The 19830-nt window shown below is 31.9% G+C and overlaps 1 protein-coding gene across 1 annotated transcript in view; it reads left to right on the forward strand.

Moving 5' to 3' along the window:
* The window catches only part of LOC114334951 (uncharacterized), a 71902-nt gene that overhangs the window by 3232 nt on the left and 48840 nt on the right, over positions 1–19830 (forward strand). Inside the window, exon 2 of the mRNA XM_050658618.1 lies at positions 15967–16099. Coding sequence (XP_050514575.1) covers positions 15967–16099 — 133 coding nt within the window. The remainder of the gene's footprint in view (positions 1–15966; positions 16100–19830) is intronic.

Genomic DNA, 19830 nt, shown 5'->3' on the forward strand with positions numbered 1-19830 from the left:
TATGTTTTAACTTTAAGGTGCGTATCCATTAGGTTTGCTGCTCCGCGCTCCCTGTAACTGCTCTAATCGATACGGCATGCGCTCCTCTACATATAAACCGCCACCGATTGAAGCGCCGAGGCGGAGCGCGCACTGTTGCATGGTCCAGGAGCGCCAACGTATCCACTATGTGGAGCAGTTGCAGGAGCGCGGAGTGGAGAACCTCATGGATACGCACCTTTATATGTAAAGGAGCGCATGCCGTATCGATTGGAACAGATGCAGCGAGCGCGGAGTAGCGAACCTAATGGATACGCACCTTAAGTGTTAATATTCACAAAAAAAGGATAGAACAATATTTTTTCAAATATATTCATAATCATGAGAGAAATAACTTCATATAGTAAATTTTTTCTTGCTTGGCCTAATAATTTGGCCAGGTACTGTAAATATTCTGTGTTATTGTGGTCTCTACACTGTAAGTTTTTGGGTCCACCGCCCGTCATTCATTCTGGCGACGTAGCCCGCTCATTTCCTATTCATTCACGCTATGCTATGTAAGAGATCTCTGATGCCTGTTTTACTATTATGTCCTTGTTTCTAACCCTGTATCTGAAGGTACGTATCCAGACAAGGGTGATCCGCGCTCGGTGTAGCAGCTCCACATAGTAAATACGTTGGTGATCGCCACTCAGCGCTCACCCTTTTCGATTCAACCGGTTTGCGGTTTATACAGGGTGTTTCATTAATAATTGTCCATATAGTAACTGGAAAAACCTTAGCACAAAATATGAAGATTTAACGCAAAACACTTAAATAAAATGTGGTTCCTTACTGAGTTACAGGGTGTTTCATCTAAAAATTTAAAAAATTTTTTTGCTCAGCATTTTAAAACTAGTCGACCTATCCTTTTAACACTTGGCAGGAAGTATAGGTACTGTGCAAGCTATTAAATTATGTTAAACAAACGTTTCTGGCTATTACCAGAGGCGTACGAAGGGGGAAAGTGAATGGTTGGCCCTTTCCAAATTCTACGCCACTGGCGGAATTGCTCTTTTAGTTCAATTTTTGGATTCTCCAATACTTTATATGAAAATAATATACTCTTCATCCGTAATTATAAAGTCGTTAGTTTTAGAGATATTTGAAGTTAAAAATGAAACGACACGGTTATTTTGATTAATGTATTGTGTCGCTTTATTTTTAATTTCAAATATCTCGAAAACTAATCATTTTATCGTTACGAATAAAGAGTATGTTATTTACATAAAAAGTATTAAAAAATCAAAAAATTACACTAAAATAGCAATTTCGTCAGTGGCGTAGAATATGGGAAGGGTCAACCAGCCACTATCCCCTGTCGTACCCCTCTGGTAGTAGCTAGAAACGCTTATTTATCTTAATTTAGTAGGGTGTGCAGTACTTACACTTTCTGCCAAGTATGATAAGGATACGACAAATAGTTTTAAAGTACTGGGTAGAAATATTTTTAAAATTTTAATCATATGAATCATATATAATAAATTAATCAAAATAACTGTGCCGTTTCATATTTAACTTCAAATATTTCGAAAACTAATGACTTTATCGTTACCAATGAAGAGTATATTATTTACGTAGAAAGTATTGGAGAATCTAAAAATGGCACTAAAATAGTAATTCCTACAGTGACGTAGAATTTGAGAAGGGTCAACCATCCACTGTCCCCTGTCGTACGCCTCTGGTAGTAGCTAGAAACGTTTGTTTATCATAATTTAGTAGGGTGTACAGTAGTCGCACTTTCTGCGAAGTATGAAAAGGATACCTCGAATAGTTTTAAAATGCTGAGCAAAAATAATTATAAAATTTTTAGATAAAACACCCTGTAACTCAGTAAAAAACCACATTTTATTTAAGTGTTTTAGGTTAAATCTTCGTATTTTGTGCTAAGGTTTCTCCAGTTACTATATGGACAATTATTAATGAAACACCCTGTATATAGGGGAGCGCATGCCAGATCCATTTGAGCAGCTACACCGAGCGCGGATCACCCTTGTATGGCTAGTATGGTATAACTAGACCCAAACCCAGACATCCAAAGTGAAAGTTATCCTTCAACACCAAATTGTTCGGTTTAGCGTGAACAATGTTTTGTACAAAAATGTTCTACATTAAATTTTAGACAAAAAAGGTCCGATGCCTATGCCTATTCCTCCTAAAACTAATAGGCGAGCGGCAGCAACCCCTAAAATGACGATATAACGACCACGAAAATGAACTTTCAGGTGAATGACCAATTTTAGTCATTCTTTATGTTTTCGAGATCGCTGAATCCGAATATGAAGTTTATTTTTATCTAAAATTAGTGAAACATGTTCAAAAATCAAATTTTATGCAAAAATTGGAAAAATCAATTTTGATGATTTTTCAAATTTAACTGGCTGTATCTTTGGTCTCTGTAAACATTTCTTTTTGAAAATTTTAATGTCTCATCTTTGAGGTATTTACATAACAATGAGATTTGTCAGAAATGTTTAGAAAAGTTAAAAGGGGAGTAGTTAATTTTTAAACATTTTGTCGTCAGATTTCGTTAGTTTCATGTTTACTTAAAAAAGTTGAGTGATAAACTTTTTAGTTTGTAATCTTAACCAAAACAGCATTAAAACATATCTCATGAAGAAGTTTTCTGGAAAATTTTAAGTCAAAATATACAACAAGAAAAAAGTTTTGTGACTTTATAGACGAGGGGGACTCCCCCAAAACACGCGTATTTCTCGAGATATTGACCACGGTATGGTGAATGGCTAATTTTGGTCATACGTTATGTTTTTGATAGTGCTGAAAACGAAAATGAGGTTTATTTTGAATTATAATTGGGGGAACATTGTCAAAATTGCAATTTTACCCTAAACATAAAAAAAATGAAATCAGGTTTTTCTTAAAATTAAAAGTAGTACCATTTTCAAATTTTAAATTTTTTTAAATTTCAAATTTTGTCACTCAATTTTTGCGATCAAACTTTGAAATTAAGGAATCGGCGCCTTTAACTTTAAAAAATTCATATCTTGTATTATAATCAGACTGAAAGATTAAAGCAGGTCCCTTTGTCTTCAGAAATGTGGGAGATATGTACTGTAAAAATGTCAGAAAAAATATTAAAATGGAACAGACTTGTAGCGAGTTAAAAACAAAAAAAGGAGATTTAATTTTTTTTATTTTTAGGGGAAAAACTGCGATTTTGACAATGTTTCCCCACATAAAATTCAAAATAAACCTCATTTTAGTTTTTAGCACCATCAATAACATAAAGTATGACAAAAATTAGCCATTCAACACACCGTGGTCAGTATCTCGAGAAATAAGCGGTTTTTGGGGTGTGCCGCTCGTCTATAAAGTCATCTAACTTTTTTCCTATTGCATATTCTGACTTGAAATTTTCCATAAAACTTTTTCATGAACTATGTTTTAATGCCATGTTTGTTAAACTTATAAACTTAAAAGTTTGTCACTCAACTTTTTTAAGTAAACATGAAACTAACGACATCCGACGACAAAATGTTTAAAAATGAACAGCTCCTCTTTTAAATTTTGTTAAGCATTTCAGAAAAATTTCATTGATATCTAAATACTTTAAGTATTATACAGTAAAATGTTCAAAAGGAAATATTTACAGGGACCAAAGATACAGCGAGTTAAAAATGAAAAGTCATCAAAATTGATTTTTCGCAATTTTGCTTAAAATTTGATGTTTGAGGATATTCCACCAATTCTAGATAAAATTAAACTTCATATTCGGATTCAGCACCTCGAAAACATAAGGAATGACCAAAATTTGCCATTCACCTATCATGGTCGCTTTTTCGATTTCTAAGCCTCAAATTAGGGGTGTGCCGCTCGTCTGTAACGGTTCCAAAGTTACGGATGTAGTATAGTATAATTGGTCCAAAACAATGGGCTAACCCAGACATCCAAAATAAAAGTTTTCCTCCAACACCAAATTGTTCTATATGGTCGTCCACATATTGTTCAGTAAAAAGTTACACCATACTGAGCGTCGGGTTTGGAGGGGTGAGGGGGAGGAGATAAGAGGTCGGTAGATTAGTAGTTTTTTACGTTTTTCGTCAATATTTCTAAACCTAAGCATGCCTAAGCGGTTTAGCGCGAACAATATTCTATAAAAAATGTTCTACATTAAATTTGAAACGAAAATTTTACTGATGTATGTGCCTCCTGATGAGAGATTATTAAGTTTCAAAACCGGTAGAGGTGCTTGCTGCACTCTCTGATTGGACTAGAATATGGTGCGGCTGTATTTTCGTTTTGCAACGAAATTGAAAGTGGTTATCCATTTTTGAAAATTCTACTGTTGGAAAGATATTCATGCGATATTGTCCATAGAAAATTCAGAGTGGGTTTCTTCGTACCAAAGATTTATATAGCCTAGGCCTGTAGAAGCCTCTTGGAGGTGGTGAAGTTGACGTTCTTTCAAGAACTTATCAGTAACGTACCACCAGCCATTTAGACCAATAACAAATTATATTTAGGAAACACAATCCTGTTAAAAAATTAAATTCCTCAGTAATAATATTTTAATTTGCCCAAAGAATGTAGAAAATATGGAAAACCTCCACATTACACCCTCCGTAACTCCGAAACCGTTGATTTTAGAATAATTATACATCGGAACTTTCTCGTTTCAAGTTTAATGTAGAACATCATTGTATAGAATTTGTTCACGCTAAACCACTTACGTTTAGAAATATTGACAAAAAACGTAAAAAGCTATTAATTTATCGACTTCTCCCCTCCCCCCTCCCACCAAACTTGACGCTCAACATGGCGTAACTTTTTACTGAACAATATGTGGATCATATAGTCGGTGTTGGAGGAAAACTTTTATTTTGGATGACGGGGTTAGGCCTTTTTTGAACCAATTATACTATACTACCACCGTAAATTTGGAACCGTTCGATTTAGAATAATTATGCATAAAAACTTTTTTGTTTAAAATTTATTTTAGAACATTTTTTTTATAAGACATTGTTCAGGCTAAGCCGCATAGTTTTAGAAATATTGCCGAAGAACTTAAAAAACCATATGAATCCTGTTTGATCGGGTTTGACGCGGGTCTGGATCCCGCGTATGAAAAAGAAGTTGATTAATAGCAAGCTGAAAATTTGTTAATAGCTTAAGGGTGTCTAGTCGGACAAACATTGATATATGGGAACACTGGAAGAGGGGCAGTTTCAATTCTGAAACAGGTTAAACATTTGGAACGGTCAGACCACGAAAACGGCACATTTATTTTGTCCGACAGAACAGACTTAAACTCTCCGAACAGAGATTAAACTCTCATGCAAAAATCACACTGATATTTATCACCAAATGGGCGTTTTAATGAGTAGAACATGTAGAATATGTCAAATGACAGGAATTATGACAGGTGATAAATAGCAGTCTGATGTTTGCATGAGAGTTTAATCTCTGTTCGGAGAGTTTAAGCCTGCTCTGTCGGACAAAATAAATGTGCCGTTTTCGTGGTCTGGCCGTTCGAAATTTTTAATCTGTTCCACAATTAAAGCTTCCCCTGTTCCAGTGTTCCCATATATCAAAAGTTTATCCGACTAGACACCCTTAAGCTATTAACAAATTTTCAGCTTACTATTAATCAACTTTTTCTTCATACGCGGGATCCAGACCTATCACTAATTTAGCGACTTCTCGCCCACCTCCCCTTCCCGCCGAAACCCGTCTCTCAAAATGGTGTAACTTTTTATTGAACATTATGTGGATCATATAGAAAAATTTGCTGTTGGAGGAAGACTTTCACTTTGGATGTCTGGGTTATGCCTTTTTTGGATCAATTGTATCATACCAGGATATGTACCTTAAGATTCATTCCAAGTAAAGATCACCCCATTCTCTTTGGGCTACTCTGAATTTGGTTGGTATAGTCTGGGTTAAAAAAATGTTTCGGCGTCGTAAGTCATGACCGGAAGCACACATTGGTCGGACGTTATATTCATATAATTTGGCATGCTACTATGTTGCTTTTGAAGTTGTCTTTAGAACTCCAAATTCGCTCCATGCTGGTAATTTGCATTTCATGACCAAAGTATTTATAGTTGTGAATAATGCGATTTCATTGCAGTCGACTTTGAGGTTTTCACTTGGTACCAGATTTGTTATGTATTTGGTCTTTCCAAAATTTATGCTTAAACCAACTTCCTCACATGTAGCGTCTAACTCAGTAAGCGTAGTTCCAATCTCTTAAGTTAGGTATCTGTTATTATAAGCATGAAATGCCGTTGATTCCTTTGGCGTCCCATTCCAATGTTTAAAAGCATGTACTTAAGTTAAGAGTACATATTGCATGTACATATTCTGTACAAACAAACGTATAAGATAACGTATGAAAACTGTACATTAGAAAATAGATTCCAAATTGCGATATATTTTAAATAACACACTTTCAATTAACATGCTTAGGTAAACAGTGCACTGGAATAACTGTTCCCCCCCCCCCTCTCCTCAAACTTATTTATTTTTAGCACATTTACGCTCGGACAGGTCGACTTTTAAAATTATTCATAGTATATTATACCATCAATATTTCGAACTGTACGCGATCCCTCTTCAGGTGACAGTCATAAATTTGATTATTTTTAATAGGAAAGTACAAAAGCTTTTGAAATACTGATTTCAAAAATGCATAATACTTTGATTCGAAAATTTACAGAATTTATATTATACGACAAAGAATTTTAATGCGTACCTTGCAACAATTTAATTAGTTTTTGTTCGTGTGAGTTTATTTTTGTATAATAATCATTACCAATAATGGTTTTTTTACCAATGATAGTTTAGTTGCTATATAACGGAAGAAGGTCATTAGGTAAGTTTTTTGACCAGGTCTAAAGGTATGTAAGTACATTGAAACTCTTTCTCGCATAATTTAGATTCTGTAAATTTTCAAACCAAAGTATTATCCATTTTTGAAATCAGTATTTCAAAAGCTTTTAAATGAGGGTCACATGATGCACTTTTCCACTTAAAAAAATCAAAGTTATGACTGTCACCTGAAGAGGGATCGCGTAAAATCCACAAGGAAGAATTTCCTGTAGCGGGCTGTATACCATTAAATACAGGTAAAGGGCCTAGCCGGGTAAGATAGTGAAAAGTGCCCCAACCCAATTTAAATTCCATATAGGCCACTTTTTAGCACATATAGAGGAACTCACTTTCTGAAATTTTTAGCCCCCTAGGTGGTCACGTGATCCCCCTAGAGCCTAATTAGGCTTTTTATGTTTTTATTTTTTCTCTCAGCAGCATCAAGAGCTAGCGAAAAACTTTATTTAAAAAAGTTGTAAGTTTCAAAAAGATCTAGATGAAAAAATTTGTTTTTATTTTTTTGGCAGGAAATTCGAATTTTTAGAACAATTTTAAACTTTTAAATACCTCTGAAAAAAAAACTAAGACACTCGCTTTTACGAAAATTAATTATAATGTGTATTTTTGAACAATCTTTCACTCTTAATTTTTTCAGATTTTTAAAATTGGTGAAACGTACCTTTAAAAATAAAAAACCGCATTTTTTCGGTTTTTGATACAATTTTATACATATTTTTCAAAAAATTTAACACCGTCACTAAAATAGGTAAAAAACTGAAAAATAATTGGGGTTTGCTTAATAAAAATTTTTTGTAACGATATCCATTTTCAAGATACAGGGCGTTGAAGAAAACAAAATTTTACATATTTTTTACGATTTTGCCGAAACTACTGGCAACATTGTAATAAAACTTGGCGGGTTTTAAGAGGTAGTTATTGTGCATGTTTTGACATACAACTAAGGATTTGATATTCATCATTGGCGCGCATAGGGGTAACGGTCTGAACTTTTCAAAGAAAAAAAGATAGTACGCCACTGACATATTTCAAATTAACAATCATTTTTGGATTCCTCGTTCAATTTTCAATAAAAATCTATCTTCTCATTTTTTCATATGACGCGCCGTTTTGCTGCAAAAAATAAAATATCTTAACGCTTCCAAAGTATTCGAATTAATTTTGATAATAATGGATGTACGAGTTTATTATGTAGATGTAGAAAGTACTAGAAGTTCGAATACTTTGTAAGGGTTAAGAACTTTTATTTTTTGAATAAAAATGGCGCGTCGGATGAAAAAAATAAGAATATACATTTTTTGTCACAAATTGAACGAGAAATTCAAAAACCATTGTTAATTTGAAATATGTCAGTGGCGTACTATCTTTATTCTTTAAAAAGTTCAGACCATTACCCCTATGCGTGCCAATGATGAATATCAAATCCTTAATTGTATGTCAAAACATGCACAATAACTACCTCTTAAATCCCGCCAAGTTTTATTACAATGTTGCCAGTAGTTTCAGCAAAATCGTAAAAAATGTGTAAAATTTTGTTTTCTTCAACGCCCTGTATCTTGAAAATCGATGGCGTTACAAAAAATTTTTATTAAGCAAACCCCAATTATTTTTCAGTTTTTACCTATTCTAGTGACAGTGTTACCTTTTTTGAAAAACATGTATAAAATTGTATCAAAAAACGAAAAAAAAAAACCGAAAAAACGCGGTTTTTTATTTTTAAAGGTACGTTTCACCAATTTTAAAAATCTGAAAAAATTCAGCGTGAAATATTGTGCAAAAATACACATTATAATTGATTTTCGTAAAAACGAGTGTCTTAGTTTTTTTTTTCAGAGGTATTTAAAAGTTTAAAATTGTTCTAAAAATTCGAATTTCCCGCCAAAAAATAAAAAAAAATTTTCGTATAGATCTTTTTGAAACTTACAACTTTTTTAAATAAAGTTTTTGGTTAGCTCTTGATGCGGCTGAGATAAAAAATATAAACATAAAATGCCTAATTAGGCTCTAGGGGGGTCACGTGACCACCTAGGGGGCTAAAACTTTCAGAAAGTGAGTTCCTCTATATGTGCTAAAAAGTGGCCTATATGGAATTTAAATCGAGCTGGGGGCACTTTTCACCATCTTACCCGGCTAGGCCCTTTAATGAAAAATTCGTCTCGGTAAAAGGTATATTAATTTAAAAAGCCCCTAAAAGGGCTACTAATACAATACAGAACCTTTTCGCTCTAAAAAGAGCATCATCAGTGTTCTTGCAAGCTTTACATGCTAAGCCACCAAAAATACATCGGTTAAAACCATTTAAATGTGGACTAAATGTCTTACAGATTTAATATTCTAATGTAAGACATTTTTACTCGACATTTTTAAACGGTTTTAACCGATGTATTTTTGGTGGCTTAGCATGTAATGCTTGCAAGAACACTGATGATGCTCCCTTTAGAGCGAAAACGTTCTGTTTTGTATTTGTAGCCCTTTTAGGGGCTTTTAAATTAATATATCTTTTACCAAGACGAATTGTTCTAACGGGATTTTTCTAAAATTAATATACCTTTTACGCAGAAGATTTTACTTCAATTTTTGTAATTAATGGTATACAGCCAGCTACAGGAAATTCTTCCTTGAAATATACCTTTTACGCACAGGATCGCGTAAAGTTCGAAATATTGATGCCATAATATTCGAGGATTGCTTTAAAAATCGGCCTGTCTGAACGTTGTACTTATGTGCTAAAGTTAAATAAGTTAATAGGAGGGGATAACACTCCTTCCAACTAACTGTATAACAAGTTTTCACTAATAGTCTGGGCTGATTATCGGAGAATAGGCCATTTTTGGGAAAAGTTATTTACTAGCAATTTTATTGCTGGAATCGAATCTTATGATTGTATATATTAATAATAGATATGCAAAGTCCGCAGATAGTGTGCTACTTTTTTTATAAACAAAATGGCGCCCGAAAATCGTGTTTTTTTCAATTTTTGCTCTATAACTCCAAATATTTTAACTTTAGACCAAAAACACTTAAATAAAAATTCACCACAATTAAATTCTGCATAGAGGCGTGTTTTTTCCGATTTACTTCGACGAAAACTTTCCCCGGAAAAAGCGGGTTTTTTCAACAAAATCTTTAATTTTCAACTAAACTTTTAGATAAGTAGTTGTTAATCAATGATTAAATAACTTGGTAATGTAAAAGCCCTTTCCGTATATATTATAATTCCAGAAGCCGATGGAAATTGAATGAACAGTTTAGCAACAATTGAAATGTTAATTAAAAATTTACGGTCGCTATAATAACGACAATAATTATGATGCATAAGAATACTATACTTATATATATAAGAATACTATATTTATATATATAAAAGATACTATACCTATCTAATGTACTTTACAGAATTGAAATTGGACTATTTAAGCGGCCTCAGGAATATTTTAAAATTATAAACAATTTTTTGGCTTATAAACAAATAGAATATCTCGGGAAATATTAAACTAAATTAAATTGTGAAAACGGTATTCGAAAGACAGCGGCAGGACGCTTCTTTTAAAAGAAAAAACATTTAATTATGATGAGTGGCTCCTGAGATGCAACCGGTCAAAATTCACCTAAATTTACGACAATGATATAAACAATAGGATGATAATTTTCAAACCATCACCTTTTTATTTTTGCTCTCTTTCTCCTCACCAATTTTCATATCTTTAAAATCCTCATAACATATATTATTATAATAAAAACTATCGATAATACGTGTGAAAATTGTCAAAAATAGCAAAATTCCAATAAAAAATTAGGTTGGAGAAAATGTAACCCTCAAAGTTCAAAATCGGTATACGTTAAAAAAATGCATTTTCTCGGCTTTCCATGGGGCAATTTCCTTAATTCTTTTTTTGTTCCCAAGTAACTCGAGTAGAGCCATCGAACTAACGCATTATTAAATGTCAAACTTGCTTTTGTTTTGTTATAATAAATTAATTTATTTATTATAACACAATATTTTAATTTGTTTAAATAAAAATTGTTTAAATAATTATACAGCTTTCAAATGAGAAGATTTATATTTTTAACTTTAAAAGGTACACTTGTAGTAAGTTTATCTAAAAAAAGCCTACAACTGGAAAAAATATGTAATTTTCTGTCCTTATAAATAAATTAATATATTATAACAAAACAAAAGCAAATTTGACATTTAATAATGCGTTAGTTCGATGGCTCTACTCGAGTTATTAGGGAACAAAAAAAGAATGAAGGAAATTGCTCCATGGGAAGCCGAGAAAATACATTTTGTTAACGTATACCGATTTTGAACTTTGAGGGTGACATTTTCTCCAATCTAATTTTTGATTGGAATTTTGCTATTTTTGGCAATTTTCACACGTATTATCGATAGTTTTTATTATAATAATATATGTTATGAGGATTTTAAAGATATGAAAATTGATGTGGAGAAAGAGAACAACAATTAAAAGGTGATGGTTTGAAAATTATGATCCGATTGTTTATATCTTTGCCGTAAATTCCGGTCAACTTTGACCGGTTGTATCTCAGGAACCACTCGTCGTAGTTAAACTTTTTTTCTTTTAAAAGAAGCGTCCTGCCGCTGTCTTTGGAATACCGTTTTCATAATTTAATTTAGTTTAACATTTCCCGAGATATTCTATTTGTTTTTAAACCAAAAAATTATGTATAGGTTTAAAATATTCCTGAGGCCGCTTAAACAGTCCAATTCCATTTCTGTAAAGTACATTAGATAGGTATAGTATCTTTTTATGAGAAAATTGTAGCTATTCTTATGCATCGTAATTATTGTCGTTATTATAGCGACCGTAAATTTTTAATTAACATTTTAATTGTTGCTAAACTGTTCGTTCAATTTCCATAGACCTCTGGAATTATAATACATACGGAAAGGGCTTTTACTCTACCAAGTTATTTAATTATTTATTAACAACTACTTATCTAAAAGTTTAGTTGAAAATTAAAGATTTTGTTGGAAAAACCCGCTTTTTCCGGGGAAAGTTTTCGTCGAAGTAAATCGGAAAAAACACGCCTCTATGCAGAATTTAATTGCGGTGAATTTTTATTTGAGTGTTTTTGTTCTAAAGTTAAAATCTTTGGAGTTATAGAGCAAAAATTGAAAAAAACACGATTTTCGGGCGCCATTTTGTTTATAAAAAAAGTAGCACACTATCTGCGGACTTTGCATATCTATATTATTAATACATACAATAATAAGATTCGATTCCAGCAATAAAATTGCTGGTAAATAACTTTTCCTTGTATTTTGCTAATTAGCCCAGAGTATAAATATTGGTTGAATTTAAGGTTTGAATAGATTGGTTATTTAATTTTTTACAGCACGATAAGTATACAGTGCTAGTCAAAAGTCCGTACCCCCCCTCCAATATTTTGAACGGTTATACCTATAATAGGGGAATTTTGAGGGAGGAAATAAACGGACGTACGCTTCTTACTAGTCATGACAGGTGACGTAATAGTGGCAGATGACGTTACAGAGCCACTGTGACCGATAATTTTAAATGGGACCTTATGGCAAGTGATACCTCGTTTGAAAGGTATTCAAAATTTCTATTCAGTCATACTAATTTTTTTGGGTTTAAGTTGATTTTGATTTTGGTGAATAAATTAAATAAATATAATATTGTAGTTTCGCATTTAATTAATAAAAATTCAAATGTCAGCCTATGTTTTTTTTGTCAAAAGTTTTTTGTTTTTTTTTCAATTCTCTAGTAGTTTTTACGTCAACGTCAACCTCTTTGAAAAGTATTCATAGGCGGAATTTTGAATTTTTATTAATTAAATGCAAAACTACAATTTTATATTTATTTCATTTATTCATCAAAATTAGCTTAAACTTAAACAAAATTAGTATGACTGAATAGGTATTTGCAATACCTTTCAAACGAGGTGTCACTTGTCATAAGGTCCCATTTAAAATTATCTGTCACAGTGGCGCTGTAAAGTCATCTGTCACTATTACGTCACCTGTCATAACTAGTTAAGAAGCCTACGTCAGTTTATTTCCTCCCTCCAAATTTCACTATTATTGGTGTAACCGTTCAAAAGATACGAGGGGGTACGGACTTTTGACTAGCACTGTATGTATATTTATGTACACGAACGGTCATGATTAGACTTAGGCAAATATGCAAATAAAAATGTATGAAATATGCGCATAAATATGCAGTATTATACCCAAAAATATGCACGTTTATCTAGAAAATATGCAAATAAACTATTTTTAATGGGAAATAAGCCACAATTTTACCAAAAAAATGATTTTATTAACGTTTCGAAGCCCAAATCGGGGTTCGTTGTCAAAATACAAAATACTACTAAAATAAACAAAAATGTTGTTGCTAAGTAAATAAAATTCTTCTAATAATTTATTTAATCTGACTCATTTATATCGGCAATTCAGACGTATATTATACATTTTAAAGTAGAATACTTTAAAATGATATCGCCAATATTTATGAGTTGCGTTCCTGGGACGACTTTACTAAAAGATAGTTCTTTCGATTACATGAAATCAATCACAACTCAAGAATATCCGTCACAAAAAAATCATAGCATGTGATCTGTCTTTAAAAAGACAACCAAATGCAACGATGACAATAAAATTATCGCGTTAGAAATTCCATAGTAAAACACGAGGGAAAACCAGGAAAAAACCTGGTGATACTATCCCGACATCGTAAGTATTTGGTCTTACATTTAAATTACTTTCAAAAAACTAATACCAAATTCTGACTTTAATATGTTTAAATTATAAATAATATTAATAATATATAGATATACAATAAGTCATACTAAAATGGAAAAAGAGGAATTGGTCGAAAGAAATACTCATGGCTCCGAAACCTTCGTCAATGGACTGGCTTATCAGCAGATCAATTGTTACATGCCGCACAAGATCGAGAACGATATCGGCAAATTGTTGTGGAAGCTACCCACGCCTAAAAATTTGGGCACGGTACTTAAAGAAGAAGATACTAAAATATAAAATTTGTACTTACTCGATATGTTATTGACTTACTAATCGTGGTATTTTCTTTCTACTGACTTTCTCTTTCAGTATGGGTAACCACATCCTACTGCATTCTACCGAGGAATTTGCGACACAATTGGTTTCATTTAGCATAATTATAGCCGCTTCTTTGATTTTTCTCTTTTAACTATCTGATTCTTTCAGGACTATACTGGAATCTCTCCACTGAACTCTATGTTCATTATCCCATGCGTGTTGACATATTTGAGATGTATCAAATTTTCTATTTTTAATATAAGACTGATGTTCACTTGTTCTAACGTTCAATGGTCTTGATGTTTCACCTAAATAAAATGGTTCGCATTCACAAGGTATTTTATAAATGCAATTCTTTGTTCTTTCTTGTTCATTGTTAGGTTTAGTTCTAGATAGAATAGATCTCAATGTGTTTGTTGTTTTGAATGTTGTTGAAATGTTGAATTTATTTCCTATTTTTTAAGTTAAAACAATATTATTTTTTACTTAAAACAATAGGAAATGAACTATCTTTTAGTAAAGTCATCCCAGGAACGCAACTCATAAATATTGGTGATATCATTTTAAAGTCTTCTACGTTAAAATGTATAATATACCTCTGAATTGCCAATATAAATGAGTCAGATTAAATAAATTATTAAAAGAATTTTTTTACTCAGCAACAACATTTTTGTTTATTTTAGTAGTATTTTTGTATTTTGACAACGAAACCCGATTTGGGCTTCGAAACGTTAATAAAATCATTTTTTTGGTAAAATTGCGGCTTATTTCCCATTAAAAATAGTTTATTAAAAAAATGCTACAAGGAAATAATTTCAGAACAACATTAAGAAAATATGCATGTAATTAAAAAATATATTTACAATATTTTTTATTTACAAACATATTTCCAATATCTGGACATGGTGTATTAATTAACATGTATATATTTTACTAAGCTAATTAATTCAATATTTAAGTATTAAAGTATTTTAACAAATAAATAATTGATATTACTTATTTCGAATTGTGGTAACAATAAATAATTATCAAATGCTGTTCAAATTTTTCTAACAAATCCTTATGGCTTCTATGTGATTACATAGAAAAACTTCTTTCGATATTAACTGATATAATTAGGGCATTGTTCAAATTTACTATAATAGTTGGTTCTAAATTAAGTGCTTCGAAAAATGTCAAAGCTATTACTTGAACCACTTGAGAAAGAATCTGGTAATAACCTCTGTTTTTTTTTCATGGTCGCTTTAAATTTTTTTAAAATTTCCTATCCAATATGTATCACTTTTAACGTTTTGAAACAATGATTCAAATTCTTTTATTTAAAATTTACTGTCTAACAAAGATAATTATTTGGAGGATTCGAATTGAGTAATAGTTTTCTGAACAAAACGATACTTTGATTTTATGGATGACACCACGACACTGAACTGTCTATTTGCGGCATTTTCAAAGCACAATAATTATTCACAATTACGAAGACACGTGTTCACGGCTTATTTTACAACAAAAGCGAAATGGGCCGTCAAAATAAAAAATTTTACCTAGAGATAAAAACTGGCTGATTTTGGAACCTTTGTAACCAAAACGTGACAAAACTGTGTACATATAATAAGCCGATCTTTTATTAGTTACTACATTCATGTACCCAAAATTTGAATATGCACCAAGAGATTATAATACAAAATTAAATATTGAGATTTCCAAGTTACTTGTTACAGTAATATAAAAATATATGTATAGTTACAACCAAAATTTTAAAATTATATGCACTTTATGCACACTTATATAAAAATATGCAAAATTGGAAATTTTTGCGTTTTTTATGCATTATATGCAAAATATGCAATTTGCATATTTGCCTAAGTCTAGTCATGATATTTCAATTTTTTTTCCTGTTCCGTTAAAATGAACATGAGATCATCTTTAGATTTTCTTCATTTTCTGCTACCAGAATAGTATCGTCACCATAACTTACACTTTCTTTAGATTGTAATTATATGTACATTGTCAAAGTTTGCTAAATAAATAGATTTTTAATTCTATTTTAGCTTCAGGAGATTCACAATCAAGCGAACTTGATTTCTCTGAGAAATTGATTCCATATCCAGAAATATATATGCAAGCAAAGAAAACATTAAATATAGGTTATCGTAATCCCAGCACTACGTCTTTATCGAAAAGGTACGGAAGTTTTTATTTAACATTTTAACTTAAGTACTAGGAGGTTTCGTTATATTATGTTATTGTCATTTCGCTCTGATACAAAAAATCGAATAAACTTGAAATTAAAAAACAAAATTGAATATTCACAATATAAATAAATATATGTATCTCAATGCTAAGAATATATACATGGTGGCCCATCTTACAAGCGTCGGTCTCCGTATGGAAAACGACTTAAGATTCAAAGATTTTTTTCCTCGTATGAAACATAAAGTGTCATTAACAACACAACATAAAAATAATGTGAATTATACAGGGTGCTCCAAAACTATTTGTGTAGGTAAGATTTGCTTATTTTTAAATTAACAACAAAATTCCAAAAAACTTTGGAAGGTCTGCATCTTATTTTCTAGCATCATATCGATGGTGAAAGTTCCCAACCTTCTATGTCAATTTTTTGATATTTTGTTTTGTTGCCCTTAAATTAAAGAGAAATATGTATTTTTACTGTTTACAAGCTCCTATGTTGTTATTTCATATATGGACATATATAAGCCAATTAATGAAATAACGACATAGGAGCTGTAAATACATAGTAAAAATAAATATTTCTCTTTAGTTTAGGGCAACAAAACAAAATAGCCAAAAATTGACATAGGAGGTTGGGAACTTTCACCATCGATATGTGAGAACATTTTCGAGCAATAATTATTTACAATTTTCGAAGGGGATTATCCTAACATTAATGGCTATCTGAATCCGTTCCTGTATTTAGGAATAAAGATTCACACCAGTTAAAAATTTCCCGCTGCTATTGCAAATTTCAACGTATTCGCTCCAGTCTCAGAGACGAATCTCGGCTAGGGATGGCGGTTGTTGACAAAACACCGGTTTTCGGTTAAACCAGTTTTTTTAACTTACGGTTTAACCTGGCGGTTATAATCGGCCAAAATCCGGTTATTCAAAAATCCGGTTTTAGGTTTTTGAATCAATATTCAATACTCAATAAGTTACAACGTCACATTTACAATGCACTTTAGTTTGTGATAGTTGCCATAATTTCTATTTTCAATATAAAACCTCACAGTTTTCGATATATTGGAAAAAGTCAATTTTCATTTGTACTAAGGTAAATTAGGTTAAATCGATACATTTTTGGTCAGAATATGTGATTTAATTTATGACCTAGCTTTCTGTTACACCCTTTAAAATAATAAACTAACCCATTGAAAGTTTCGGGTCCAAATAATACCAAATAATTGAAAATACAAAAGTAGTGAAATTAGGTACTTATTTGTAACACCATAAACGTATTAATGAAGTAAATAAGACAATAAAGTGTACGTAACATATATATGAATTATAAAAACCAAAATGTAAAATCAAAAATAGTAAAAATACTAAAAACAATGAATCATTGTTAAAATTTTGAACTGGATGTATTATTGTCCTAAATGTTCTGCAAACTTGTTGTATATCCAAAAAAAACACATTTTATACAAGATACATACAACTATTTTATTTTTTTAATTTTTTTAAGTGATTCCACAGACTTATTTTTGTAGGCATAGCATTTATTATAAATCATACTACTATGACTTCACATTCTGCACAGCACACAGCTGATTAATATTGATACTAATATCTTAATACCTGTTTTTATTAGTATCCCCAATTCAGCAAACATGACCTGTTGATTCTTAAGTTCATCAAAATAGATACTTTAGTTTATCACATTTCTTAAACATATTTCAGTGAGCGTGAGAGTCATTAACGAATATAAACATTAAACAAATAAAAAATTATTGATAAATTTAAACAAACAGTATTCTTTCTCGGATTCATTGTTTTTTTATTATCCGGTAACCATTAAGGTTTTATTATCTAAGGTAAATTACCCGATTTTTAATCGGTTATTACATTAAAAATAAAAACCGGTTATAACCGTCACAAAAAACAACCGGCAAAATCGGTTATTGCGAAGTAAAAAAACCGGTTTCAGGTTATAACCGGTAGGTTTTTCCCATCCGTAATCTTTGCCAGGTCCACCTTAAACAGCAGTCACACAGCAAAACATCGATGCGGTCCGTCAGCTAATTAAGGATGATCGCCGTGTAACATATCGGAAGATAGAGATACCTTTGGGCATTTCAAAGACCTCAATCCAAAAGTTACTAGGTACATGAAGAACTGGGTGTTAAGAAGTTGGTTTCCCGTTGGTTCCCTCATTTGCTCAGAGCAGAGCAAACAGCGGTTCGCGTCAGCTGGTGTCGAAAAACATTGAAACGGTTCAACAAATGAAACTCAAAAAACGTTTATAGCATTGTTATTGGCAATGAATCTTCAATTTACTCCTACAAACCGGAAAATAAACACCAATCCGCAGTGTGGGTACTTCATGATGAGGGAAAACCAACAAAATTGATTCGTTCTCAAAGTGTGTCAAAGAAAATGGTCGCAACTTTCGTGTCAAAATCTGATGATGTGGCAACAATGGCTTTAGAAGATCTGAGAATAGTTACTTCTCATTGGTATATCCGGTTTGTTTACCAGAGGACATCGCGAAACTCTGACAAATCAACAGACGACGCCGAATTATCCTACATCAGGACAATGCAAGTGCTGAAACTGCAAAAAAGACAATAGAGTTTCTGGAGCTTCAAAACCTCGAATTGTTAAACCATCCACCGTGTAGCCCTGAAATAAATCCCAACAATTTCTTCACGTTCCCAAAAATCAAGAACTCAATGCGTGGGCAGAGATTCCAGTCTCCAAAGGAAGCCTTCGATGCCTTTAAAACAGCAATTTTGCAGGTGTCCACTGAAGACTGGAATAACTGTTTTACCAAGTGGGTTGAACGTATGTAAAAGTGTGTCGATCTTGGTGGAACATTTTTGAGATGCAATAAAGTACTTTAAGTCTTTATATTTTTTGTCTTTATGGCTATATGCAAAACTAAAAAGACAAGCCTCAAACCAGCGAGCTAAACCCCAGACTGGAACGTTAGAAAATGCTAAAACTCACTCGTACTGATACTGATATATCTTCTGGTCCAAGTAATGTCCAAGACGTTCTATCAATTACTATTTATTTTTACAACCAGATCACTCATTTATTGGCTGTGACAGAAATTTTGGCAACGTTGACAAACTCGTAAGGATTTTCTCTGTAGAGGAGTATGAAGACTTTCATGTCTTCATTTACTTAAAAAAATATATGCCGGGCATGTTGCTCACGTACATTTGATGTACATTGTACAGAAAGTACACCAGTACTTGCTTTTAAAAAATGGAGGCTAGATTTCTTTAAAAAGAAAGTTTTGTCTACTGACTAAATAATAGGGTTCTAACATCTTAAAACTTCTTATATTTCATAATCCTTGGTGCCCCTCAGAGTGTCGGATGGCGTCTTAAAACTAAAATTCTTAAATAACCATTCCAGAATAGAAAATATCTAATATAAAATTAATTTATAATTTATTAGATTTATTCCCCAAACAAAAAGTAAAGAAGAGTAAGCAATATATTGACAATAGATGCCTAGTTGTGTGTTGACATAATAAATAAATTACAAGAGAGTTTCAAATCTTTCACCTGAAACTAATGCTTTTATGTTGTGTTAACCTTTGACTTTGCAATATAATGAACAATGGCACAATTAATATTACTCGTTTTTATCACCATTCCATCAGAGGTATAAGTCGTGCCACTAGTTTAGACTTTTTGTAGGGTTTTTTGAATAATAATTAA

The sequence above is a fragment of the Diabrotica virgifera genome, chromosome 8 (genome assembly GCF_917563875.1).
Source record: "Diabrotica virgifera virgifera chromosome 8, PGI_DIABVI_V3a".
In the NCBI taxonomy this organism is placed as follows: domain Eukaryota; kingdom Metazoa; phylum Arthropoda; class Insecta; order Coleoptera; family Chrysomelidae; genus Diabrotica; species Diabrotica virgifera.